The sequence below is a fragment of the Scardinius erythrophthalmus genome, assembly GCF_964197995.2.
Source record: "Scardinius erythrophthalmus genome assembly, chromosome: 21".
In the NCBI taxonomy this organism is placed as follows: domain Eukaryota; kingdom Metazoa; phylum Chordata; class Actinopteri; order Cypriniformes; family Leuciscidae; genus Scardinius; species Scardinius erythrophthalmus.
In genome coordinates, this window is record NC_138241.1 from 15595779 (window position 1) to 15623445 (window position 27667).

Below are 27667 nucleotides of genomic sequence, written 5' to 3' on the forward strand. Positions count from 1 at the left end.
TTAATCTTTTCTCTTTGGCCTTCCCCTCCAGCTGTCAGTGTGTGTTTGGATGGAAAGGTGCTCTTTGCTCTGAGAAAGTGTCATTCTGTGATGCTGAACACATCCCGCCGCCCTCCTGCGCTCGCGGCTCCACCTGTGTGCCCCTTCCGGATGGATACACATGCCAGTGCCCCCTAGGCTCTGCTGGACTCTTCTGCCAGCAAGGTTAGACCACATTCAATCTGACCTCCAGGGAACCGCTAGCTAGAGGGTCTGCGGAAGGGTGCAGAGAAACATTGTGTAAAAAAGATAACAATAATACAATAATAGCTTTAAAAATAGCAATTTTTACTGTCTAACTTGCTTTCTTAAGACTGGAGATGGTTCCAGTTTTTTTCGATAGTCCACTTTATATACTAACTATAAGTAACTTTGCAACTACATGTCAACTAGCTCTCATTAGAGTATTAGTAGACTGTAGTAGACTGTCAGTAGACTGGTAAGTTATGGTTAGGTGTTAGGGTTCGGGTTAGTAGAATAAGTTGACTTGTAGTTGGCAAGTAACTTATAGTCAGTAGAATGTCTGTTGGGGAGCATCAAAATAAAGTGTTAGCAAATATTAAGCAAACAGTCTACTAATCCTCTAATGACAGTTAGTTGACATGTAGTTGCAAAGTTACTTATAGTTAGTAGAATGTCTAAAATTGACTATCGAAATAAAGTGTTACCCTGGAGATTAGTACAGTGAAGAAATTACAGAACTTTTAAAGCATAAAAATACCATAGCATGTTTCCTAAATATCTTAACGTACTCATTTCTCTGAAAAACAATGCTACAGCCAGTTATTCTACTTTGAAGTGTGTGTTCCGTGTCCGTTTTTTTTTTTTTTGGTCTGTGAGATTCTGCCCATTACCAATTTACCCAATAGTATTTCGACACCCCGGGTTGCCATTTGGTGGAAAACACAGCAATGGAAGCCAACAAACGAACTGGGTCAAAGATCGCAGATTCTACCCGGCCTAATAGCCTCAGTATCCACCTAAAAATCTCTATTAACTGGAGAATATTAAAATGCTTCCATTGTAAGTTGCACAATTTGGCAACCCGCATGAACGTCAAGTTTGAGGAGGAGGCAGGGGTGGACAGACCGGTGGGCCAACGTGCTTTTTGGGGTGATGCATCTCGGTCTTTTTTTGTCTTTTTTTCTTTTCTTTTTTTTTTGGTCTAACGGCCCATAAAACTCGTACATCGGCGGCCCATTCGTTTTGTTTTGTTTTGCTTAATTGGCAGCGCTGGGTTTGTGCCGGTGTAATGCATTGGTCCAAAAAAACTCAGCGTTAGTTTTTTTTTTTTTTTTGACAGACCGGCCCATGAAACACGTAGATCAGCGGCCCCTTGGTTCTTTTCTTGATTGACACTGGGCTGTTCCAATCACATCTTTAAACACCTCCCCCTTTGGGCTTTGAGCAAGCGTGCAGTGTGTCAGTGTGTATCTGTCAAAATAGTCAGAGAGATGGAGAAGAAACGCAAGGAATGTGCAGAGAAATAGCGTGAAAAAAAGAAACAGGCCCTTCAAGCAGACGCTGTTAAATGTGTCAGATTCACAGATATGTTTTGTGCAGCAGCAGGACCTTTATCAGCTCCCGTGGCTGATGATGATAGTGAGGAGGATGAGGAGAGAGATGAGAAAGTGTAGTAGAGCCTGCGCTAAGCAGAACTAGGAACCCATTAGTTACGCATTATTTCCACATCTGCATATTTGACGAATACCGCAATTTACTAGAATTGTAATGAGACGCGTTTGTAAACCATGTTTTCCAGCAAAATAAAACCTCAATGCAGTTTCCATCTAAATAAAAGATCATGTGTTTTTCTCTTTCAAGTATAGAAATAAGTACAAAACTAATTATGAAAGTTTCCTATATTTTTCAGTGCATTTGTTTTACAATATATGTCTATTACTGTCATGGGATTAACTATTATGTATTATGTAGACAGACACTGTAACTAAAAGAGGTTTGAGTTTTCCTTTGTTCAGTTTGCACACTGAATATGGGTTGAAGCTGTTAATTTTGAACTCTAAAAGTGCACCAGATTGATGAATTTAACATTAAAATGCACAAAATTTTCTTCCGGGGGTGCATGCCCCCCGAACCCCCCTAGAAGGAACAAGGTCCACCCACCACAGTTTTACCAATAATCCTGTGGTAAACACTGGTATTGATATGCCAATACAGCGTATATCTTTTTTTAGGATTCATCACTGTAGATGTATAGTTCAATTGTTTTAATAAATGACAATTTTGTAGTCATTTCATCTGTTAACTCTCACTCATTCCTACTCACTCATTACATGGCATTAGTGGGTTTTAAGGAATAGGAGTTGGTATACATATTCAAGGGCGTGCAAAGATGGGTGGTGTTTATGATCATGTGTAGTGGGCCAGTCTGGGCCAGGGGGCATTTTGGAGGTGGCAGGGGAAACAACCCTCTCCAATATTTTAGCTTTATATTTTAGGGGGAAAAATAGATTGTAGAAAGCCACTGCAACATATGTTAAGAATTTTTTTTTTTAAGATACTTTAAAAAAATAATGTTTTCATATTTTATCATATATTTATATTATAAAATACTCCATGCTCACTTAATGGAAGTCACAAAATTAGAGACTGATTAGTCGCAAATATTAGAGACTGTGCTTTCAGGTTTTTTATGTTTTATTTCTTTTCCAGCTGTATCTATCAGTGATCCTTTCTTCAGTGGCAATCAGTCATCTTGGATGTCCTTTCCTCCCATCAATATAAGGCACAGAACCCATCTGCAGCTGCAGTTTCAAACACTTTCACCTGAGGGCATCATATTCTACACCGCACGGTACCCGAGCAGTCGGTCCGGTAAGGCAGCATCTTGACTGGTTAAATTTATGCAAAATTAAAGCATTTAAGTGTATCTTTAATGCATATTCAAGTGGTTGTCATGTTATGTAATAGAGCCCGACCGATAAAGGATTTTGAAGGCCGATACCGATACAAATATTTGTTGGTTTTAAAATCCGATATTCCGATATATCTGCCGATATTTTTTTTTTTTTTTTTTTTTTTCAGAAACGCGCAAAAAAACATTAACAGATTTCCCTAACATTAGTAATTTGTAGTTATTTATGAGTTTTAACTAAAATAATATGATAATGGCGTCATTGGATTTCACACACGTGTAAAAGAAAAGCTAACTTTTATGCACAAGCTACGTTTGATACTTTTTCTCTATGTCTAAATGTTCACTCCTCGCAAGTCTAACTTACATTTTACAATGCAGGGACTGTAACTAGAGATATGCTAGTTATAAATACAGTAATCATTACTTTATTTAAGCAGAATAAGTTTGTTGTGGTTTCCAAGCTCATTAATGTTACCGTTAGCGGTCTTCCACTGATAGTGGCATTAGCTAGCTTTGTGGTTAGCTAGTCTATGATGAGCCATAATTTAGCAATGGATAACGTCATACTGCAAATTGTAAAACATACATTTTCAATATAACAGGCCAAGGAGAGATGATACGTCTCATTGCTATAACTGTCACGCTATTAAAGAAATACTTCAGTCACATTGTCAAAAGTTAAAAGGACAGTTAGTCAACTACACTGTAACAACGTAACGTAATTACTAGCTAATTCCGCTTCACTCTCGGCTTATTTAACAGCAGCAAAACTGGACATGATAGTCACAAATTTTGTCATGCTTATTTGAGTTAAGAGAACTGATGGGGATGTTCTTTTAATTGTTATTCAAGCAATGTATGTCTCGTGACCAACTCACCATGAACACACTTCACCGATGATCTCACTCGCGGATAACTGGTTCTCTCTGCCCGACTCTGGCTGGATCAGCAGGTTGCAGGATGTGTGGCGCGTTATACACGAGTGTTGCCAACAGGGACGGTATACCGATAGTTTGGAAAATGCCTAATATCGGTCTGCCGATAAATCGGTCGGGCTCTATTATGTAAGCCTAATCAAATGTGAATAAAAACACAAACAAAGGGAGATGATTTCAGAAGTTTTGTGGTGAACAAAAGGCTATGAATTAAAGGCATAATTTACCCAAAAATTACAATTCTCACACTCATGCCGTTCCAAACCCTTAAGACTTTAGTTCATCTTCAGAAAACAAATGAAGATCTTTTTGATGAGATCTGAGAGATTTCTGTCCCTCTGTTGACATCTTCTACTCTCTCCCAAGGTGATTTCCTCACTGTATCTCTGTCAGCTGGATATGTGCAGCTCCGCTATAATCTGGGAAATGAAACGATTGTATTACAGTCTCCAAAAGAAGTCGATGTGACCGGCAGGAAGTGGCACACAGTGAAGACTGGGAGAGACGGCAACCGCGGCTTCCTCATTCTAGACGATGAAACCGTGACCAGGAACTCTTCGGAGGGCACGAGCACTCTGGATGTTGGCACAAATATTTTCATTGGGGGCGTGTCTTTCATGAACACAGTGCCCCCGGATGCAGTGGACAAAGACCCAGTGGGATTCACAGGCGGCATTCGAGAGGTCATAGTTAACGGACATGACCTTGATCTTACAGAGACGGGTGCGCTCGACGGAGTCAATGTTGGTGACTGGGACGGGACAGCGTGTGGGTATAAGGTTTGCATGAACGGTGGCTACTGCCATCCAGCGGGTCTTTCTTCATTCATGTGTATTTGCCCCTCGTTGTGGACCGGTTTACGGTGCCAACAGTCCATTCACTGTGTCAACAGTCTTTGTCAACACGGTTCTCTCTGTGTCAATACGTCTGCTTCATATTCATGTATGTGTTCTTTGGGATGGATTGGGACTTACTGTGACCAAGAAGTTACATTGAGGACTATAAAGTTTATTGGAAACTCGTATTTAAAATACAACGATCCAAAGTACATCTCTAGGAATTTGATGTACACCGAGGTTTCACTTAATTTTTCCACTTCAGCAGAGGACGGTTTGATCATGTGGATGGGGAAAGCAGGGAGTGAAGACGATGACCATCTAGCGGTTGGGCTGCAGGACGGTTATCTGAAGGTTTCGGTCAATCTTGGTGAGAGAACCGCTCTTCCTCTTGTGTACCAAAACACTTTCTGCTGTAATCACTGGAATTATCTGTTAATTACTCACAACCGAACTCTCATCCAGGTCTATGTGAATGATGAAAGAGTCATTTTTGAAGACATTGATCCTTTTGAACGGTATGTAGCAGTAAATTATGGAGGGGTGATTTATTTTGGGGGTTTTGAATTAAATAGAGATGTGGCGTTCGTTACATCTGGTGTTTTTACAAAAGGGTTTGATGGGAGTATTAAAGATGTTTTCTTGTATCAGGACATCAGACAGCTGCAGTTTCATCAAACCAGTGAAGGTTTCAATGTCTATCAAGGTGAAGAGTAGAAAAAATGATTGTGCTTATTGTTGTATATATTTGATTTTAGGTATTCACATCTAGGATAGAATACGTCTCAACAAAGTACACTAAATGGCACAATCACAGTGCTGGTTTTCAAGAGTTGAAATCTGTTGTGTATTATTGGCATGATAAAATGATGCTGTCACAGAGATGTGAGGTTGTAGAAGTGATCCTGCATCGGTGATGACTATAAAAGGGACAAGAATACCCTCCATCTCAAAATCACCATGCATTTGTTGTTTGAAAGAACAAAATGAAGAGATGAACACATGATAACAGGACTGTTGCAAATTTGTGCCTCTTATTGAAGGTCAGGCTGGTATATTTTTAAAGTGTTGTGTCTAGCTTTGTTGTTTATGCCACAAAATAGGGCTTTAAAATGTCATTTTCTTTCAGCCAATAAGTGTTCTGAAATATTGGGTTTGCCGTTTTTTGTTACCCTATTAGTAACGTTTAGGATGTCTGAATACTGTTTAAAACCATAATCTGTGTGATTTTTCTTATAACAAATAAAATTTAAATTGTATTGTGGTTTATGGTGGATACACTTCCATTTCCCATATTGATCAAATACATACTAATACATTACTGTTCAAAAGTTCAGGGTCAGTAAGATTTCTTTAAACTTTTAATCAGCATGGATTCATTGGAATGATAAATTACCTTATATATTAATATATATATAAAAAATACATTACAATATTCCTGTTTTTCTTTCCCCAAACTTTTGAGTGACAGTGTGCGTGTGTATATATAAATAAATGGCATTTATGCCTTTAATGGGACCTCATTTAGTTTCAGGTTCATCCTGTACTTTACCCCAAAAGTAGTCTTTTATAATTGCTTTTTTGTTATTGTGAAATACAGTACCTTTTTCTGTGATCGCAGGTGTTATTTTTAATTAGTGCATGACAATAAAAAATGAGCCTCTTTAAAAACAAAGACTTCCATTTCAGTCGCTTTACTAACAATAAAAACATTTTATTATGAACTGTACATAAACAATGTGCTGAATATGCACATTTCTGTTGTGTGACAAGCCAAAATGTACAAAGAAATATTTGTCACCTGAAACATAGAAAATACTTAAGAAGCCAATTTAGAAAAATTAAAACGGAAAAATAAAAAGTGAAGCAAAAGAAGCTGTTCTCATCAACCATGGGATGTCGTGTCTCATGGCAACAGTAGTTTCATTTTCTGGACAACCAGCTGCTTGTGAAGATAATGTTAGTGGATACTTGAAAAGCCAGGTAAGGAAAATTTACAATTAAAAACAAACAAATATCTTTAAGATTTCAAAAAGAAATGGTGCTAGCTGCTTTTCATACAAAAATCATTTTGCAACTTTATAAATAGTTTTCTTCTACGGCGTTACAGATTTAAGGAAGGTGGAGCGGTTTGATGCCAAGATCACGAACGCCTGTCTCTCGAGTCCCTCTTGTGTTTCTCATAATCAGAGTCCCGCCTGTGTTTGTCTCTGTCCCGGTAATGGCTGCTGCTGTGGTGCCGTTCTCTCGGTCTCTCGTACCTGTCCTCTTTCGAGTGGCGCTCTTTATGACTATGACTTCTGTCCCTGTGTTTTTCCCGATCCCTGTCGTAGTGCTTGCTTTTGTGATGGTGTTTGTCATAGTGGTCTCTATCTTTACTGTCCTTCCTGTTGGTGTCTTCGTCTTTCCTGTAGGTCTCTTCGGAGCGTCTGGACGGCTTGTCGCCCAGGTCGCTGTAAGACTTCTCCGAACCCTTCTCGTCTTTGCTGAGGGGCGAAGAGGTCGGCAAGCTGGACTCGTATGTCAAAGAAGGTGCAGGGATAGTTTGGGGAGGGACGGTTTGAGACCACGGCGGAGCCAGTAAGCGAGGATCGCTTTGAGGGAACATCTGGGGAGGCGGCGGACCAGGAGGAAATGGGAAAGGTGGAGGACCCTGTGGTTGAAGGGGTAAGTAAGGTGCAGGATTGGCAGGAGGAGGGTAATATTGGGGATCAGGTGGACCGGCGTGGTACGAATGAAAAATGGGTGGACTGTAAATTTTAGGGTTAAAAGAAGGTGTCCTAGACTGCTTGAGACCTTCGTTCTTCCCAATGGATGATATTGTGGTGATGGCTTGGATGTCCTCTATGGCTTTGCACTCTTCAGAGGGTTGCACAGATGGTGGCTGAGTAACTTTCTGCTGAAACTTTTCTGAATTGCTTTCCGATTGTTGCGGTTTTAACTCAGTAGGTTCAGCTGATGAAGACACTCTCTTTAAAATACCAGAAGGAGATGTCTTCAAAGTCTTGGTGGGACTTGATACGACTTCGTTTTTGGGAACAGAGCAAGAGCCATCAGTAACAGAGTCTTTCGATACATCCAGTGAAGTGGTTTCGTGCACTTCGAAAGTAGCTGGTGCAGCTGTGCTGCTAGACTCTGTCTCCTCTTTGGGTTTAGCAGTTGCAAGAGAGGAAAGGAAACTCTCTGTTGAAACATCTGCAGGTTTGTCACTCAGAGAAAGTACGACTCCACTCTCTTTCTTTTCTGAGGTGGTCTCCAGACTCGAGATGGGTGGCGCCTGTTCAGTTTTAACAGCTTTGGGGTCTTTTTTCTTGATAACGAAGCGGTCAAGTCGAGAAGCACTGGCTGTAGGTTTAGGGTGGGTTGCTGCATGATTTTCACTGTCGACTGTTGGAGTCTTGGACACTGGTGTTGTAGAGTCACTCTTCAATTTGTCGCTTGAGGCTGATGCCGTGTTTCCAGGCAACTTTAGCACACCGGGAAGAAAGCGCAAAGAAACATTCTCTTCTGTCTCCATATCCAATATCGGTTCTTCATCGACTGACTTAATTAAGTCTGCGGTGTCTTTTTTCCGTGTGCTCCCAGAACCGCTGTTAAAACCTCGCTCCACATCTTGAGCCACAGGAGCTTTCTGTGGGTAGTCGACCTGAGATTTGCTTTCTGCCAAGAAACTTGGAGCCTCACTGACATCGTTTGGCAGGATTACCCCAAAGTCCCTTTTCAGTCTCTGGCGGATGACCAATCCAAGAAGAAGATTCGGACGATTAGTCTCCAGTCCTACAATGTGGAGCATCACGATTAATTTTAAATATTTTGTTGCAAAAATCCTACAAATCCTACAATTGAAAGTGCCAATGAAGTCTTACCTGGACCATCAAATGGAACAATCTGGTGGGGAATTTTTTCCGTGGAGCCGAGAGGAATAAGATACATGTCTTTAACTGGTTTGCGATTGTTGGCAACAACGCCGTATCTTCTACGGCTGCTAAAATAGGCGTACAACAAAGTGTACGAGATCTCATCTTCTTCTGTGTCAGGGGTGAAGCGAATAACACAAATTTCCTGGGGAAAAAAAACATTTAAAAGTCACAAAAAGCTTGTTCAAATTGTCAAATAACAGATATGACAAATCAAAGGATAAATCATTCCCACCTTTGTCCCAGAAGCACGGATTTTCTCAACATAGTCCCAGACTATTTGAGGGGAAATCCGTCCACCTACTTTGATGTTGTCCGGCAAATCCTGCAGACACAATTCGATATGCTTCTAATACAACAGTTCAAATGTGCGTCTGACATATATAGGATGAATTTCAAACGTCACTTACCTGTGTTAGGGAGTCCAGTATTCCAGAGACAGGATAAACTTTTGTTAGAAACCTTGCCACAGCTGGCATATCAACAAAGCCACCCCACAGACTCTCCAAGCTGCTGAGGAAAGTAGCTGTATCTTCTTTGCTACTCAGACCATCTGACCTATTTAAGTATATAAATCAAAAAGAAACAATTTCATAAATATCCCTTGAAGACTTGTTTTGGGTTTGCTTGAATCATCTGCTTAAACAGCAATCTTACCTGGATTCAGGCAAAAAATTGAGGAGACCTTCCTCCATGGCTCTTAAAGACAGATCGTCCATTAGTGCTGATGTAGGTGTAGTTGTGGAGTGCTGAGATTCGTCTGTCGCACTAGACTGCCTCCTCACAACTGTTGTAGCCACTTTTACCACCTTTGTAGCGGCTTCTTCTGTAGGTGGAGCCATGCGACCTTCACAGAAACATCCACAAACGTTTAAAGAGTTCATTGTACCATCAAAACATTCTACAACTTAAATACTAATAACTGCTCGTTCTTTGCAACTTTGTAACAAGTTTATTTTTAACAATGTTTAACTACTTTAACAATTAAGACTGTTCATTTTACATGCAAAGGAGTAGTTCCTTAATAGACTTAAGGCCCTGATATACTCATAGTGAAGTTCTTTTTCGTTCTTTGCTTTGGGGTAAAACGGCGTTCGAAATACGCGAGCAGCGATATACTGTTAACGAACATCTGACACCACCCCACATTGTTGAGAGCGAAGGTTAGATGAAAATGTAAATATGTGCTGCGCGCTTTCCTCTCAATAACAAAATAAACCCACAACAAAATTGAGAAAACGGCAAGCATTTTTAAAGGGGAACTTGGCAACTATTTCAACCTAATAAAACCGTTTAGAAATCATTTGGATGGTTAAATAACCTGTTCTGGTGAAAATGGTGACTTTCCCCACTCCCCCCAGCGTTCCCAGGCAGAAAACCAACCTTGCAACATGGGGACTAACGTCCCGGTAAGTTGGAAATAGGAAGTCTCGTGAGAAGCGAGAACGAGCGAGAAACACAAACTGCTTTACGGCAATTCGACATGAACACAATGTTCTATGATACTGTGTATTGATGTATTACCCACCTCGGTAGACATGATATAGCTCCACACGATAAAATTGGCCGGCTCCGATAATAACAACATAACATGAGCAGCGGTAGAAAGGGGGAGGAGGGTGCCGCGAGTGAGTTTTTTTACGACAGTGTTGTGAAATATGCACCCCACAGCTGTAGGGGGAGCTCGTTGAGAAAACATGCGACAACAAAAGTGAAAATCAGTGAAGAAATGGCTAGAGTTGCCAAGTTCCCCTTTAATAAAAGCATAAGAAAAGCATCTGATCATAGTAACGTGGATTACACAAATTTGCACGAGCTCTGCAATTCAGCACTCTAGTAAAGTTACGTCACGTTTATTTATATAGCACTTTATACAATGGATTGCTTAAAATCAAGCAGCTTTACTGTATTAAACATGAGAAACAGTGTTTCGTTTCATCAGAGGTACAACTTCATTTTCTACTATAAAGCAGCTCTCCAGTGTGCATGTTTTCACTCATGGACGTCTGATCGCAACGGACTCGTGAGGAGAAATGAAGCAGAAAAGATTCCACATGAAAGTAGTTAAGTTAACAGCTGAAGCAAACTTTTCCGGAAAGTTCACTTTGGCAAGCTGTTTCGTACTCCCAAAATGACATCACATCAGTTCATTCTTCGCTTTCACTTGAAGTACATCAGGGCCTTTAATTTATCAGACTTTAATTATGATTTATTTATTTTATTTTGGTGCAAAAAAGCTTTTCTAACAAAAGTACACCTAAGGGGATATTTTTTATTTTAGTATGTAGCCCATTTAACTCTCCACAAGAAAAACTTTTCAGAAGCTAAACTTTTATTTTAACGTTTTTACCTGTGCAGATTTTGCAGTTGAGGTCAAATAGATGAGACTTGTGCAAGTTGGTGGTATCTATAGATTTCTTGGGACTGTCAGGTTTAGTCTCGGGGGGGTTTTCTTCAGGCACTTCAGCAGCTTTCGGCACAGGCTCTGGCTGAAGATGCAGTAGGAAAACATTTTTTAAACTATTTTCTTTTTCCTTGTTGGAAAAGCTGCTAAGAATGGAGCATTAATCTCACCTCCGCCTCTATGGCCTCTGGTGCTTTGGCAGGCTCCTGATTCTCAATTTCAATTTCCCCTTTGTGGGTGATTTTAGTAATGGGGCGTCTCTCTACTTCTCTCTGTTCTTTCTCAATCATTTCAATTGTCTGCCAACAGAAAGACCAAAAAGGTTAACAATAAATATAAATCAACATAAAAATCTGACTATTAAATTTCTTTTCTGATGAACAAATATGTCCTGCTGAAAATACTCTGCACAGTTCACTTCACTAAGTAGGTTAAACACTTTGCAAATGCCATTTTATGTTGTCTACCAAAAATTAAACTGTGATATTTTGGAAATGCAACAGAGCTATAATGTTTTACTAACATGTCGATTCTCTCTTTGTCTCCAAGCAGCCAGTTCCTTAGAGGCCAGCTCTTCTGCAGTCATACGCACCAAATCAGCAGGGGAAACCTCCCCCTTGAGTACTCGCTTGAATAACACCTGCAAAAGAATTTCATTCTCACAGCATTAGATTTGGCTAGAAATGCCTGCTTTCCCTAGAAATACTTTCATTCAAAAAAGCTTGCACAGAAAATTCTTACATTATTTTTTGCATCTTTGAGGTTGAAAGTCAAACTTCTGTATTTATTTTTGTATTTGCTGTCGACACCCTGAAAGAGAGCAAAAAGCTCCTTCTCTGTCCTTCTGGCCAACTCAGCAGGCTTGTCCGATGAAACCTTCAAATCAGACTCCTTCAGTCTATTAGACGAGAGATGAGAGGATAAACGTTGAACAACTTAACATTACACACGTAACATAAACAAGAGGTAGACAGTTCTAAGGAAAAGCTATTGACTGGCTTTACTGGCAATCTACCAAAAATCACATTCACACACCGTTTCAAGAGAATCTCCTCCAGCGAGTCCCGAACGTTTCGTCTGATATGTCCAGTGGACGGTTTCTTTGAGCTAACGTGGGATATTTTAACTTTCTTCGACTCATGCTTCACATTTGGTCCTGCAAAAAATACAACTCAAAATTATTATAGGCAATAATAATTAATTAACAATGATACTTTAAAATGTATAATTATTCATTTAAGAATATTTTTTTAATAACTAACAAACTTTTTTAATTTTTTTTATGATAATAATACAATAACTGATGAAAATATCCATACCCCTTGGCATGGAATCTTCTGAGGGTCGTCTTTCTCCTACCTCCTACATAAAACAAAAAGGTTTTTTTAATACTACAATATAGTACAATGACATTTAAGTAAGACAAACTCAAGTGGCCATATCAGTAGTTGTTGCAGATTTGTACGTGAATGTGTAACACACCAGTCCATGTGCACACACCGTTCACCTACAATGAGTGAAAGCTAACTAACCCCTTTACACCCATGTGTAAAAAAAGATTGAGAGAGTCAAATATATACAAACCCTTTTAAAGAAAGCCGGTGGATACCACACAAATCAAAAGCTAAATCAGAAAGGGCAGAACAAAATATGACTTTGTAAATCTGCCACAAGCAACCATCAAATAATTAAATGATCATGTTTTTTTTTTTCTTCACTAGATTGATAATAGAACATATCATTTCTCTGTTTCTTCCAATTAAACGTGGCACATCATACATTTTTGTTATTTTGACCCCTTGAGGACCAATTAGGCTATAATGTTTTAGAAGTTTTTGAGCCAGAGTTTCCATTAGAACAAACTCAATTCCTTTCAATTCCTCATTTGTGGCAATGACACGCTACTGCTAATTTGAAGACAATTCAAGCACAAACTCACTTAGGGTGTTCTCACACCTAGTTAGTTTGAACCCTCCAAACTCTCTTGGAGCGGTTCAGCTTGTTTATGTAAACAAATCGAGTGATCTCAGACCCCCCTAAAGGGACCAAAAAAACGAACCATACTGAGTCTGAGTAAAGTTCGTTTGTGGGTCTGTTTGTGGTTCGATTTCTTTGTTCTTCTCGATCTTCCCAGTTCTCGCGCATGCATCATGGCGCTCTCGTGAACTCAAAGGCCCACACAGAAGAAAATTAATAGTTGAATAAAGTCGTTATTTTTGTTTTCTGAGCGCAAAAAGTATTCTCGTCGCTTGATAAACTTAAAGTTGAGCCACTGTAGACACTTGGACTATTTTAACGATGTCTTTAACTTTTCTGGACCGGCAGAATGAAATTGCCTAGAAGCCTATGAAGGAGTGATCCAGCACTCAGATTTCATCAAAAATATCTTAAATTGTGTTCCTAAGAAGAACGAAAGTCTTACGGGGTTGGAACAACATGAGGGTGAGTAATTACTGGCAGAATTTTCATTTTTGGGTGAACTAACCCTTTAAAACAACAAAAGAGAAAATCACTCACTGATCTTCACTGAAAAACTTCAGTAGCTTAAATAAGAATCAATGTAGCCTATAATTTTTACATGCGTTTACTCAATTTCATATTTGAATGGTGCTGTTATATATACCTACTGTGGCTGATATAAAGCACTGTTTATTTCATTTGTATAGTATGTTTTGTATTTGTAATGTGCAGCTTTGTTGTTATTTTTTATAACAAAGATAAAATTGAAATAAAGATTTTTATCTTCGCCCACTATAGCCTACATGGTTTGTCTTTCATTTTTCTGCTATATTTTGTTACCTTGCAAGGCTAAGTTTTTAAATCGGGACATAAGTGTAGCAGTACTGCTCAGTCACTTGCAAAATAGTAAAAACAACATGAAAAGAATCGAGATTTTCCTGGAAAAAAAATATTTTTTTACTGTGTTGACGTGGGGAATCTGCTGCTACAACAAACTGGATGAAATTTTGGGTGCATGCACTTGTGCTTGTCTGACAGGTGTTGTCGAATGGAAGTGTGCACATGCAAAATGCACAGAAAGCTGAGATCTAGCCTAAGTTCTTTTGAGGTTGTGGTGTGAACAAGAAAGGGTCAAAAAGGGTCTGAGATCACTTCAATGCAGAAGAGGATCAAAAAAGGAACCGGGTTCTCTTTTGAGTCCACTATATTGTGAACACCAAAAGGTCACTTTCGGCTGGTTCGCTTTCTGGTTCACTTTAAGTGAAACGGGTTTAGTTCTTTTAAAATTAACTATATGTGAAAACACCCTTATATGATTAAAAGGAAGAGTAATTATCCTTTAATGTCTATACTTTCATGCATGTTTGTTACACAAGGCTTTAGAAGTAAAAAATAAAAGAATTAAAGCTACTTACTTCATAAGTACTTCCTACAACTCTTTGATTTTTATGATGACAAATGGTATTGGATGCCTTGTTTGCTTACTTTTCGGAAGGGTCGTATTCCACCTGCGGTGACCGACTGCTGGGGTCTTTGTTTATGTTTAGCAGATAACTTGTCATCTGACTGCTCTGTGGCCTGGGCACCGGTTTTCCCTCCCTCTTCAGCACAGCACTTCAAGCACACATACTCCTGGTCCTCCTTTTCCATCTGCTGAACTTTAGCCAGATCCAGACCCACACAATCCCCGTGAAACCAGTCATCGCAGCGGCCGCAGCCCACCATGAACCTATTCAAACAAACAGACAACAGCAGTGTTTATGAAACTCACAGATCTGTCTGCAGCCCATCACTTTGAGCAAATACATACAGATTATTTGGGCCACAGCTCAGAGTGGCCACGTCGACAATGGAGGTGGAGAACATGGTCCACTCAGACTCAATGTCTCCAGACTCCCTCGGGATCCGCTCGGAGCTCTGCCGGAGGTGGGAGTTGAAGATCTCTCTGACAGGGGACTCGGCCAAACGTTCCCAACAGACCCTCACAGTACGTTTGGGTCTGCCGAGTCTGTCCAGTTTCCTCCCCCGCCATCGGATCCAACTCACCACCAGGTGGTGATCAGTTGACAGCTCCGCCCCTCTCTTCACCCCGAGCGTCCAAGACATACGGCCGTAGGTTGGATGAAATGACCACAAAGTCGATCATCGACCTCCAACCTAGGGTGTCCTGGTGCCACGTGCACTGATGGACACCCTTATGCGTGAACATGTTGTACGTTATGGACAAGCTGTGACTAGCACAGAAGTCCAATAACAGAACACCGCTCGGGTTTGTAGGGCTGGGCACCGAACGTCGATACTTTTATGGTATCGAACAAAAAACTCTGATACTATGAGTATAGAAAAATGATTTATCTTTCAGTGCCAAATTTTGGTTCCAAAAGCCAAGCGGCTGTGTCTGTGTGAGCCTGTAGCATACTTGCATGTAAGGACCTAAAGCGCCGGCGATTGGCTGTCCACCACCACGTGACGGGGAGGATTTCTGAAGATACTCGCAGTCCAACTCACAGTCACACAACACAAGTGTAGTTGTTTTTTCTCATGTGTTCTACTGCGTCGTTTTACAATGCCAAAGAGGTCTAAAGTGTGGCTACACTTTAAAAAAACTGGATGCCGAGTCAGCAAAGTGCAACATATGCGATAAGAGTATTGCAACCAAAGGCGGCAATACCACCAATTTAATGAAGCACTTGACCATGCACGGGATCAATATTAAGGCAGAAAGTTGCACGGTATTCGACTATAAAAAGATGGAACCAGAGGAGAATTTATTTCCTTCTCTCTGGGCCTCGAGTCTTTTCACGTAGTGTTTTTGCGTAGCGCGTCTGTGTTGCACGTCACCACGCATCACACACATGACCAGCATCGCCCAATAGTGAGCCTACGTGGTGACGTGCAACACAGACGCACTGCGCAAAAACACTACGTAAACTAACTCGAGGCACAGAGAGAGAATGAAATGAATAGTGGAATATAAAGTCGTTATTTTTGTTTGTTTTTGCGCACAAAAAGTATTCTCGTCGCTTTATAAACTTAAGATTGAGCCACTGGAGTCACTTGGACTATATTAACGATGTCTTTAATACATTATCTGGGCCAGCAAGTTATAGTGTCCATAAGCCTGTGGAGGAGTGATCCAGCTCTCAGATTTAATCAAAAATATCTTAATTTGTGTTCCGAAGATGAACGAAAGTCTTACGGGGTAGGAACAACATGAGGGTGAGTATATACTGACAGAATTTTATTTTTTGGGTGAACTAACCCTTTAAACCGAATACATCCTCATAACGTTGACTACCACTTTAGATATGTTAGCTTGTGCTGCTAGTCGGTTGCTGTAGCGTTAGCGCTGTCTTTTTCCCCCTTCACATTAGCCTCTGTACCGGTCCACCCTGATGTTAGGAATAGGAAGACAATACCAGAAAGTGACAATCCCTTCAAACTGGCAGCCGCAGCAAGAGGGAAAATGTCCATGCAAAGACGAGATCAGTGCCACAAAGCACTTTTCTTGTTAATTTTGGCCAAGTTAGGATTGATACCAATTCTGAGTGTCTGCTGGCGCACCCCTATCCAAAAAGCACAACCAAATTATTATTAATGTTACCCTGAGTGAAGTGTTACCAGAATTTGTTTTAATTAAGGTGAAAAATAAAAGTTTTGTGTTTAATGTATTTTTGTTGATGTTGAAATGGATTTTAAAACATATGGTATCGAAAAAAGTATCGTTAGGAACCGGTATCGAAAGATTTTGAACAATACCCAGCCCTAGGTTCAGATCAGTGGGGCCGTTCCTCCCAGACACGCCTTTCCAGGTGTCACTGTCGCTGCCCACATGGGCGTTGAAGTCCCCCAGTAGAACGACAGAGTCCCCAGTTGGAGCACTTTCCAGCACCCCTCCCAGAGACTCCATGAGGGCCAGGTACCGGGGTGAACTCCAACCAGGGCTCGAGACTAACGGCGTACTATCGTCCTGGGGACGATAGAAAATGTGTTTAGGACGAACAGAAATATTCTCCAGGACGCCTACAGGACGAAAGACATTTTTGTATGTGTGTTCATTTATTTCTAGCCTATTAGGGTAACTTGCTTAGAAAATGGCAAAATTAACCGACCAAGCGCTGACTACAACGGAGCGCGTCTTCTCATGCTGTTAAAATAGTAACTATCACTGGCCGACTACTCACCTGGAGACTTGTTTCGCGCGGTTTCGCGGTACATCTATCACATGGCTTATTTTCACAGACGAAAACGAGACGATAACTAAATAAAAACTAGTTTTGAATGACAAAAACTATGACGAAAATCTATTGACATTTGTCAACGAATAAAAACTAGACAAAAATGTTAGATAGTGACGATTAGGGAAGCGATCCAGTCAGAACTGATGTCCTGCGTTTGTGGTAGATGCGCACATTTGTACTGTAACGTGCTGATCTACCCAGCGGCACACGGGTTGACATGCGCTGCATGTCTCATAAAACGTTAAAAAATGTAAACGTCTGGGAGAATAAGTAGAGCAGACATATAGATCTGAATAAGAGTGACGACGCAAAAAAAAAATAGCTCTATTCGGTACGGTTTTCTGTGCGCACATACCCGACCCGAAGTGTGCAGTCATGCACATAGACACCTATACAGCGCGCGAGTACTGAATTGAGCTCTCTTTCGTGTCTGAATGGACAAATACACACAACATTATGTCGAAATGTCCGTTTTGGAGAGTATTCACGTAAACTATGGTGGTTATGTCTTAAACAGTTTTGAGTGTATCGGATGTGCATTAGTTAAATTGGATCGTTGAATTGGATTGTTATTTTTTAATCCAACCAACTCAAAAACGTTTTGAGCTGTATGTATTTTTCTCTTAATTTTCGTATATGTAAAAAAAGAATAAGGGGAAAAAAAGATTCGTTCTGCATGAATACAAAAAAGCATTTAACTCCTGTTATTTTTTTATTAAATCTGTTTTTTTACCTGTTTACAGATAACTACTTTGAATGGAGCTAAATAAATATAATAATATATATCATAAACATTTTAATGCTGTTTTTATTATGTGACTAACAGCTAACAACTATAGATGATAAAAACAAATTTATTTTGGGACGGTTGACATTCACTTTAGGACGGTTCAAATAGTTTTTCAGGACGGTTCCAGGACGGAGGTGAAAAGTTAGTCTGGAGCCCTGACTCCAACACATGACAGCTAAGCAGGAGGGTTATAAGCAAACCCACACCACTCCGCCACCTCTCACCATGGGCAACTCCAGAGTGGTAGAGAGTCCCGCCTCTCTCAAAGAGTATGATTCCAGAGCCCAAGCTGCGCCCGACTGTCTCTAGTCGGTACCTCTCAACCTCCCACACAAACTCAGACTCCTTATCCGCCAGCGAGGTAACGTTCCTAAAGCCAGTTCTTCCTGCAGGTGGCGAGCCCACGGGAGGGAGGCCCCACATCGCTCGTTCGGGGGGAGGCCTGGCCACCAGACGCTCGCATGGAAGCCAACCCAGGGCCTGGCTCCAGGGTGTCTAAATATATACTACACAAATTCAATAGTTTTAAATTGGCCCTATTTTTTTAATATTACCTTTCATTCAGTGTGTAATATATCTGTTTGGGAAAGTAAAGGTCTGCAAAGTGCACGACAAATAGTAATTTTAAGTTATTGTCTCCTAAAGAAAGAGCCGATTCTGAACTGCCTGAAATGAGTCGTCAGTAACCTGTATAGGTTTTCGGCATGTCAAGAAAATGCTGTTTTCAGCGCTACAAATCCACTTTGCATGCACTTCCAAAGGATGTGGAATTGATACGGAAAACCCAACCCCATCGTTACTGTTTGAATCACTATGTAAGTGTTGAGGAAGCCTCTGGAGCTGAAATTCAAATATGGTAATGACCGTTTCACTGCCAACACGCGTTTTCACAACAGACTGCGCCATCTGAACAATCAGAGCAGAGTAGCTCTCGGAAAGGATGGGTTTAGAGGGACTGAATCTTCAAAACAAACCGTTTTCAGACTCTGAAAACTGAGGTGATGTGCAATGTATATTGATCAAATTAAATTGTTTTTGACCTTGGATGCCTATAAACCTTTTGTAGGAGACTCCAAAACAAAATTATAAATCTTTAAAATAGCATATTGGGGCACTTTAAATGCTGCAACTGGTTTTAGGCACCACAACAATATAATGTACAGAATGAAAAATGGTTATACATTGAGATTATATTTAACTGGGTTATTCATTTAATAGCATTTTTAAAGATTAGCTTTAAATGAGTTTTAGATGATTGCAAAGATGATCTAAATGCAAAAATAGGAAAAAATTAACAAGTACAATTGAATATCAATAAAACAAAAAACGAATTATGACCATGAGAATGGATTTAGAAATAAAAGTCAACATACCGGTTGTTGTGAGGTTTCTTACATAATCCACAGTGTTTGCTGGGGTCCCACACAGTCTCGCTTTCAGGAGGAGGTTCGCCCTCGGTTTCCTTCTTCACCACTGGGGCATTATCAGGGATAAACAGCTGCGGCTCCTCTATCGAGATACTCCTAGAGTTTCTGCTCTTATGTCTATGCTGGATCTTCTCCGCCTTCTTGATCTTGACCTTCTCCTGCTCCTCATCCCCTTGGCTGTTTGTCACAGGCGGGTTTGTTTTGTTTACCGGAGTGGGAGGATTTTGTGGCTTTTTCGGAGGGTGAGGAGACTGCACTGACTTGACACCAGGGCCAGAAACAGACGATGGTTTACGACTGATGGTCGGGGACACTGGGACAGACGGGCTTGTGGTTTGATGCACAGGATGTCCATCCTGAATCTTTTGTATTTTTGAGGGTGATTTAGGAGCGAGAGGCCCTCCTGGGCGTTTCAAGCCCACCATACCAAGCTTCCCCTTGTGATTTTCTGGTCGGCTCGTATGCATTTTTTTGTCTCTGGGTTGTCTGGACACTTTCTGTAAGAGCCCTGGCCTGGTGAGATGAGACGGCTTGTTTTTGGCAGCAGACAGAGCCTGTTTGTGTTTCAGAAGCTTTTTGACAGCAGGCTGAACCGCTGTGCCGTTCTTGTTCCCCTTTTTGTGCTCGCTTGGCTTTTGGGTCTTGATTTGGTCATTGATTTTTCCATCTCTTGGTGTGACATTGTTCATATTGGGCTTGAGCAACAAGGTGCTATTAGTGTCTTGTACTTCATTAGGGTTCACATACGGCCCAAAATCCATAGGCATGTCATCGCTAGTGGGCTGGCCAACGCTCACTTCCCCAACAACCTCTTGTGTGGAATTATCAAGTTCTTGTGCACCTTCATCTTGATTTTGTCCCAAATCCAATGTGAGGCCATCAGCAGTGATGGCATCCTCTTGGAAGCCCAAAGACTGAAGGTCGCTCGTGCTAAATGATCCAAACGCATGTGACGGTCCAGGAAGCAGTTCAATTTTATAGCCCCCTACAGTAACAGTTAATCGCCGTAACACAACAACTGGATTCATCGAGGAGTCAACCTCATGGATTCCAAAACGACGGCTGAGCAGAGCTTCCCTTTTTGCAGCAAGGCTTTTATCTCCATCCGAGTTTCCGCTGCATGTTGACTCTTGTTCGTTACTCTCGGTTGCTTTTGGTACAGGACCTGGGCGTCTGCCTCTGACTCGACCGCGGCTCGCTGAAAGAGAAAAATGGTGTCAATACACTCATGAGCAGTCAAACAGACAGCAAATAGGCAAAAATATTGGTTCCAGGAAAACCCAATAAATTCTCAGGCATATTACTTTCCCAATGCATCAGACATTTAAACCATATCAAAAGACGCCAAAAGGAGAGTGCGAAAATTTCCAGTTATAAATATTTTAATTAATAATATTTGTCTTTTTGGGTGGGCAGACAGTCACTTGCAGCATCATATACAGTGAAATGCCACCTGGCAGAAAAATGTGCAATATTTATTCTACATGTATCGCCACAGAGGTCTTCTAATGGTTTTCCACATTAGTAAAAGTTGCTAAAAGACAGAGGAACTATAGAAGACTATGGGTTGGTTTCACAGACATGGCTTAGATTAAGCCAGGATTAAGTCTAAGTTCAGTTAGGACATTTAAGTAGCTTTTATAAGCATGTCCTAGAAGAAGAAAAAACATAAATGGTGTGCATCTTGAGACAAAACAATGGCACTGACATATTTTAAGAAATGTCAGTGAAAGTTGCTTTCAGTTAAAACAGCTCAAACATGCATTTTACTTTGGGACTAGGCTAAAACCTTGTCTGTGAAACCGGAGATGTGAGTGCCATTTAAAAACGGTTTCATTTAAAAATAATATATAAATAAAAATCATTAAGTTGACATTTTAATGTTTATTTTTATTTTATTGTTAGAATTAAATAATAAATCGCTAAATCATTTTGAATGCAACTTTAAAAAAAGCTTTTGCTAATTACTTTATTTACTAATAGAGAAAAAAAAAAGTATGGATAGTTGTAACTTGCAAGCTGATTCAAAACATTCCAAATAAATTCACCCAGTTGTGTCCCTGTCCCTTATGTTATGTGCACCTGTTTGTCGTCTCTGTAGATGACTTGCATGTCTCCTGCCCCGTGAGAAGCTGGACTGACTGTGCTCTCCATCAGATGGACTCTGACTAACACCTGCTGTTGTCATGTCATGATCTGCAAAACGCACGGTCGAAGTTAATTGCAAACTCTTTTTTTTATTATTATTAAACTACAGACTTCAAAAGCAACTACTGTACCTGCTGAGCTTCCAAGTTTAAAATTGACATCTTCATTTTCTAGAAGATGAAACTGGGCACTAGCAGATCCAAACATTGGATCTTTGTCACTGAGCATGTTCTTCAGTGAATCTTCAGGGTGACCGTGACCCGTTTCAAACTCATCACTTGCTTCACATTCCAGGTTCTGTCCGAGCAGCAAGGAATCATCCAATTGGTCACTGGGAACCAGATGATTGAATTGACCACCAACTATATCCATGAATGCCTGCACTGTACGGTTTGCTCTGGAAAAGACAAGAAATATAAATGTATCTTTATCACTGCATAATCTTCTAAGATGTACTATTTTGACAAATAAGTTGGATTGATGACATGCTCCATACAGTTCTCTAACTACTTCTGACAAAAAAAGCATAATCCCACAGTTTGACTGGCATTCAAGTAAAATCTTAACACAAATGTTTTGCAAACCAAACAGAGATATAGGGGAGATCGGGGCTAGTTGTCACCGAGGCTGTATCTCAGTAACTACAAGTCCAAAGTCCAAATGCACAAATGTTTGTTTACTCTAGCAAAAGTTTTATATGTAGATTTAAACCTAGTTTCTTCCATTAACATTTGTTAAATTAGAATTACTTAAATATAAGTGTATACATCTTTTTAATTCTGTCCACCAAACTAAATTCAATATTATATAAAAAATGTCTGTTTTTAGTGAACTGTATTTTGTTTTCCTAGACAATACTAACATTCAATAGCTTTGGAAATATCTTAAAAAGCATTTTTGTAGCCAAGACTTCAAGGTTTTTTAACATTTATTAAACCACTTCAAATAACACACATATATATACAGTATATTCTCACCAAAAACAAAATGTTTTAAGCCAGTAATTTATATATTTTATATAAAGTAAAGTCAGTAGGAAAACTCCTAAAAAAATAAAAAAAGTTTACATTTCCTAACATTCCTTTTGTCATCAATTGTAATAATCCAGTGAGATAAAGGAGTCGGACAGTTTGCTCCACACAAAGATCTGATCTCACCATCATCGAGTCCATCTGGGATTACATGAAGAAACAGAAAAAAATGGCTTGAAGACACTTGAAGAAACCTACATCCAAAACTACAGAACTGTGAAAAGTTTTAGGCACTTAGAAGTGCTGTGAAAAATTGAGAATGCTTTCAAAAATGATGCCATAAATAAATTGTACTTATCAATGAACTTCTGTTAACTAAATCAAATCAATATTTGGTGTGACCACCCTTTGCATTTAACAGCTTTTGTCCAGGTACACTTGCATAGTTCTACAAGTAGCTTTGCATGTAGGTTTCTTCAAGTGTCTTGGAGACACCGCCACAATTCTTCTGGATTTAGTCCGTCTCTTCATGTAATCGCAGACAGACTCGTTGATGTCGAGATCAGAGATCAGATCTCAGTGTGGAGCTCCGGCTGTTGTCAGACTCCTTGTCCATACAAAAGTCTCGCTGGATTACAACAATTAATGGCAAAAGGAATGTGTGGAAATGTAAACTGATATCTCCTACTGACACACTACAGCAAAAAGATGTAAGTAACTGACTTAAAACCATTTTTTGTGTGAAAATACTAACATGCCTATGACATTGCATAGTACTGTATATATGTATACATATAATTTCCCTTACTTCAGCTGCTTTATAAAGTTAAAAATTTCAAATCATTTTAAATGCCACAAAACTTGAAGCATCTTTAAAAAAAAAAAATTAAGTAAACAAAGTATGTGCTTCTAAAAAACTTTATATACAGAAATATTCACTAGAGTAAAGTGACAACTTGCCCCGCTCTCCCCTACTTGTAACAACAACCACAGAACTGCTTGCAAATAAATAAGAGCAAGCAAACAGATAATGCATCAGGTGTCAAAGTGTTATAAGTATAGAATACAAACACTTTATATTGGAAGAGTGCCGAATGTTGCAATTCATGTTTTAAATTAAACCTTTTAAAGTCTTATTCACAGGCATTCAGGGTAACGTTAGACTGGTAAGGGCCACTGGTGTTTATATTTTGGCTAAAGGTCGGCTCACGTGCAGACAAGCTAGCGCATGCGGCCTTGAACTGCTCGCACATTGTTTGACCCTCTATGAACAGAGATGACAGCTTAAGAAGCCGCTTTTGACTTGTGCAAAAGATGCTTTCGTCGTTTAGGCAACGCAGGGTATCAAAAACCCTCACAAAACAAACACACCACCGCTTCCGCGAGCACCAGGGGGCCTTTAGCAACCAGCCTTCGTGTATCTCACACGCTTACAGGTCCGAAATAAACCCACTTTAATCAACAACATGAGTTCGACAATACCCCATAAAAGTGCATATAAAATTACCGCCACAATCGACGCGGTTTTTGCACAAACTCGCCTCGAGTCTGGAGTTGCGTCGCGTGCACGAAGGCCTCGCGCTTAACTTACGGAGAGCGTGCACGCCCACTCCGCGCGAGATGCAAGATAAAACACTCACCGCGTTTGTCACTGTGATCGAAGAGCCCGCGCATATTTGGAGAAGGAATAGTATTATCGCTTACGGTGTTGGGACGCCATATGGGTTGCTGTTGTCGTTAATGCCACAACCTTTTCCGCTTGAGAACTGCGGTGGGACACAAGTAGTGCTTCCTGTTGACCCTCTGAGCCAGCAAACAACTCGCCGTGATGTCCTGGATCTGTCGGCAGGGGGCAGTGTGGTCGAGCGCTGGGCTTCTTCTTCTTCTTCTTGAATTTTTATTGGCGGTTGACAAACAACACAATGGTGTATTTCCGCCACCAACTGGTATGGAGTGTGGATCAAGACGACTAAACCCCCCCCCCCCCCTGATTTTTTTATTTTATTTTTTTAAATTCTCTCCCACAAATTAGATTCCTCAAGAAACTTAAGAATAAAAATATAACACTCATTTCTCGAATTATTTTGCAGAATATACTTTGGTATGAATTTCATTTTTATGTTTTTTAAATTATGAATTAACAACCTTCTTTCATTCTCATATTTCTGACAATGCATTAAAACATGCTCTACTGTTTCCTCTTGCCCACAATAATCACATCTTCCCGTATCATGTTTACCCATTTTATAAAGCGTACTATTTAATCTTGTGTGTCCAAATCTCACCCGTGATATTACTATTTCTTCTCTCCTATTTTTCCCTGCAATTCTCATCTCTCCCACTTTCCTTTGAATTCTATAGAACCACCGACCTTTTTTCTCCTTATCCCACTGTTTTTGCCACCTTTCCTTTAGTCTCTTCTTAATAATACTCTTGATTTCACTCTTACTTAAATTAACAATTAAATTAATGTCATTGTTTTTAACTGCTTCTTTTGCTTCTTTATCTGCAATTTCATTTCCTTGAACACCAACATGTGCAGGCACCCACAAAAATACTACTGTAATCCCCATCATTTGAATTCTGTATATTGTTTGCATTATCTCCATTAAAATATCTGGTCTACTATCTGAATGACTGTATTGTAAACTAGCCAATGATGAACATGAGTCTGAACAAATAACTGATTTCACAGGTCTTATTTCTTCTATCCACTGTATCGCTAATAATAATGCAACCATTTCCCCTGTATAAACAGATAGCTCATCACTGATCCTTTTCCTTATTGATAGATGAAACTCTGGGACAGTAAAATGCTACTCCTATCTTGTTGTCTGAACTCTTTGATGCATCTGTGTATATCTGAACATAACTGTAGTACTCATTAATATGTGTCTGTACATTATATGAATTACATTCCTTACCCTTGTTTCTCTGTTCTAACAATGTAAAATCAACTATAGCATCTGGAAGTACCCAAGGTTTTATTACTGGTAATGGAACAGTAGGACTAACATTTAATCGATTAATTTTAAGTTCTGTTGCTTTCTGTATCACAGTCCATCCAAAACTTTTAGTTTTCCTCCTCTCTTTTTCCCAACATGGCTTTAACGTGTCTAGTGTTGAGCGCTGGGCTTCTTCTTCTTTTGGCGTTTTATGGCGGTTGGCAAACAAACGATACGTGCATTCCCGCCACCTACTGGGGCGTAGGACTAAATAAATAGGACCACAGTAAATGTAGGACTAAATAAATAAATAAAATCCTAAATCATATTAAACAGATCTACCTTTCTTAAGTATCTCATTAATGCATTATATGTTTTATGATGATTCAAGCCATTATTCAGCAGTGTTTTCCTATACCAATTTCTCTCCATTTTTTCCAACAGAAATACCCTTTCATTTTCATAAGCAGTGCAATATTAGTACATGCTCCTGCTTTAGCTCTAGTCATTTCCATTCAGATGTGCTTTTTACTCATAGATGTGTATAGATGTGTATATGTAGATGCCTCATTAGATATTCATACGTGGAATCAAATCTGGAAACTTCCTCATGAATATTTAATCACAAACTAAATCAAAGAAATTTCACTTAAACTCGTTTATAAATATTACCCATGTAATTAGTATCTTGTGAACAGATTTAATTGTGATATTGATACATTTTGTGGTCTACATGATGAAACATTTTATCATTTATTTTGGAGTTTGTTGTTGGTCAGATCTCTGTTCCTCATATCATGCCCAGCTTTCAACTGTGCTTTAAAAATGTGTTATTTGTTTTGGTTTTTCTCTTATCATAAGGTATGTTACTTAATTAACCTGCTACTTCTTTTAACTAAATTTAGTATTAATAAATGTAAATTTGGAGGAAATAAGCCTGTTTTTAATTTTAAGATCAGAAATTCAACAATACCTAAACACAATATTGGGTTTGAAAAATAAGAAAGCTGCAAAGTGTGTTTCAATCTGTGAGCATTTTCACATTTTTGTTTAACTTTTAGGTTTGTCACTGTTTCTTTATATATTTGTCTTTTCTTTTTTTTTGTACCCCCCCCTTGACTGTAGTTGTAATTCTTTAAAATCAATAAAAATGTATTTTAAAAAAAAAATAATAAAAAAAAGATATTCATTCATACATGCATACACACTTTGACCTGTGGATGGCAGTAATACGCTTTTTTAATAAGGCTTTTTTTTAGACAAATAGTTAACATTTACAACTATAACATGACATCCAAAAAAGATGGTATAAAAAGATTGGGTTTACAATACATAAAGAAAAAGAAAAGAAAGAAGAAAACGTTAGGCAAATGTACAATAATATTGATTTAAATAAAAATAAAGCAAATAAACAAATAAATCATTGATTATTACTTAAAGGTGCATTAAGCAACTTTTCATGTTAAAAATACCCGTTTTTCTAACCCATACATGCTTAAACAATTGCCTGATGGGCTGAATGAGCCCTTCTATTTTCTCTGCGATTGCCTCTATAATCCTGTACAGTAAAATAAATAAGAGGGATTCGGGACGGAATCGACTGGGCGTGACGTCATGCGCGTTCACGCTCACCTGGCTATGTCTGGCAGGTTTGTGTATTCGCCGCCATTATCCGCATCAGCGAAGACAACTCAAGCGACTTTGGCAAAAGTAGAAGATGGATTCAAAGAGACCGGCTTCTAGTTCATCCCAAACCCCTCCAGTAGCACCAACGGAAACTCCACGTAACCGCGTGCACAACTCTGGTTGCAGTTTCGCGTGTCGCCAGAAGGGGGGCATAGTTCTGCAAAAACTCAGAGACTTGCGCAATGCACCTTTAAAGAAAGAAGACAGCATATAAAATTTAAAATTTCATGAAGCTTCAACTCTTTAGCGAATACGATTGTATCTCTACATTTTTTGTTACCAATACATTGGAGAGACTCAAATGAAAGTCAGCCATGAAGACCTTCAGCAAGGTTTATAATTATTTATTTTACTTTTGTGAATATGAAACCAAGATCATAAGGTTCACCATACAATTAACAGAAGCATATTTTGATTCAAAATATGTAATAATATTTTTGGATGTTATTTCACACTTATAACCAGAAAAGGCTTTTCATTAACGTCAATAG

General features: G+C 39.5%; 2 protein-coding genes across 3 annotated transcripts in view; one reads left to right on the plus strand and one right to left on the minus strand.

Annotated features, from left to right (window-relative positions):
• Positions 1 to 5405, plus strand: part of eys (eyes shut homolog) — a gene marked incomplete at both ends in the record, with an annotated part of 268937 nt that extends 263532 nt beyond the window's left edge. Inside the window, 3 exons of the mRNA XM_081351375.1 lie at positions 32 to 204; positions 2713 to 2874; positions 4219 to 5405. Coding sequence (XP_081207501.1) covers positions 32 to 204; positions 2713 to 2874; positions 4219 to 5405 — 1522 coding nt within the window. The remainder of the gene's footprint in view (positions 1 to 31; positions 205 to 2712; positions 2875 to 4218) is intronic.
• Positions 5406 to 6299: 894 nt separating this feature from the next.
• On the minus strand, positions 6300 to 24386 carry phf3 (PHD finger protein 3). Of its 2 annotated transcripts, none has more exons than XM_081351303.1 (16): positions 24250 to 24386; positions 21706 to 21971; positions 21509 to 21622; positions 19373 to 20624; positions 14454 to 14697; positions 12329 to 12371; positions 12045 to 12165; positions 11751 to 11907; positions 11533 to 11649; positions 11180 to 11308; positions 10956 to 11094; positions 9263 to 9452; positions 9016 to 9163; positions 8841 to 8930; positions 8555 to 8750; positions 6300 to 8465 (listed from the first exon to the last, which is right to left on the minus strand). In XM_081351303.1, exons 2-16 carry the CDS (start codon positions 21944 to 21946, stop codon positions 6832 to 6834), a joined length of 4815 nt encoding a protein of 1604 aa, XP_081207429.1. In that variant the 5' UTR covers positions 21947 to 21971; positions 24250 to 24386; the 3' UTR covers positions 6300 to 6831. The 2 variants fall into 2 exon arrangements, with proteins under 2 accessions (XP_081207429.1, XP_081207428.1); XM_081351302.1 differs by having other exon boundaries at positions 24186 to 24358.
• Between the last annotated feature and the right edge of the window lie 3281 nt (positions 24387 to 27667).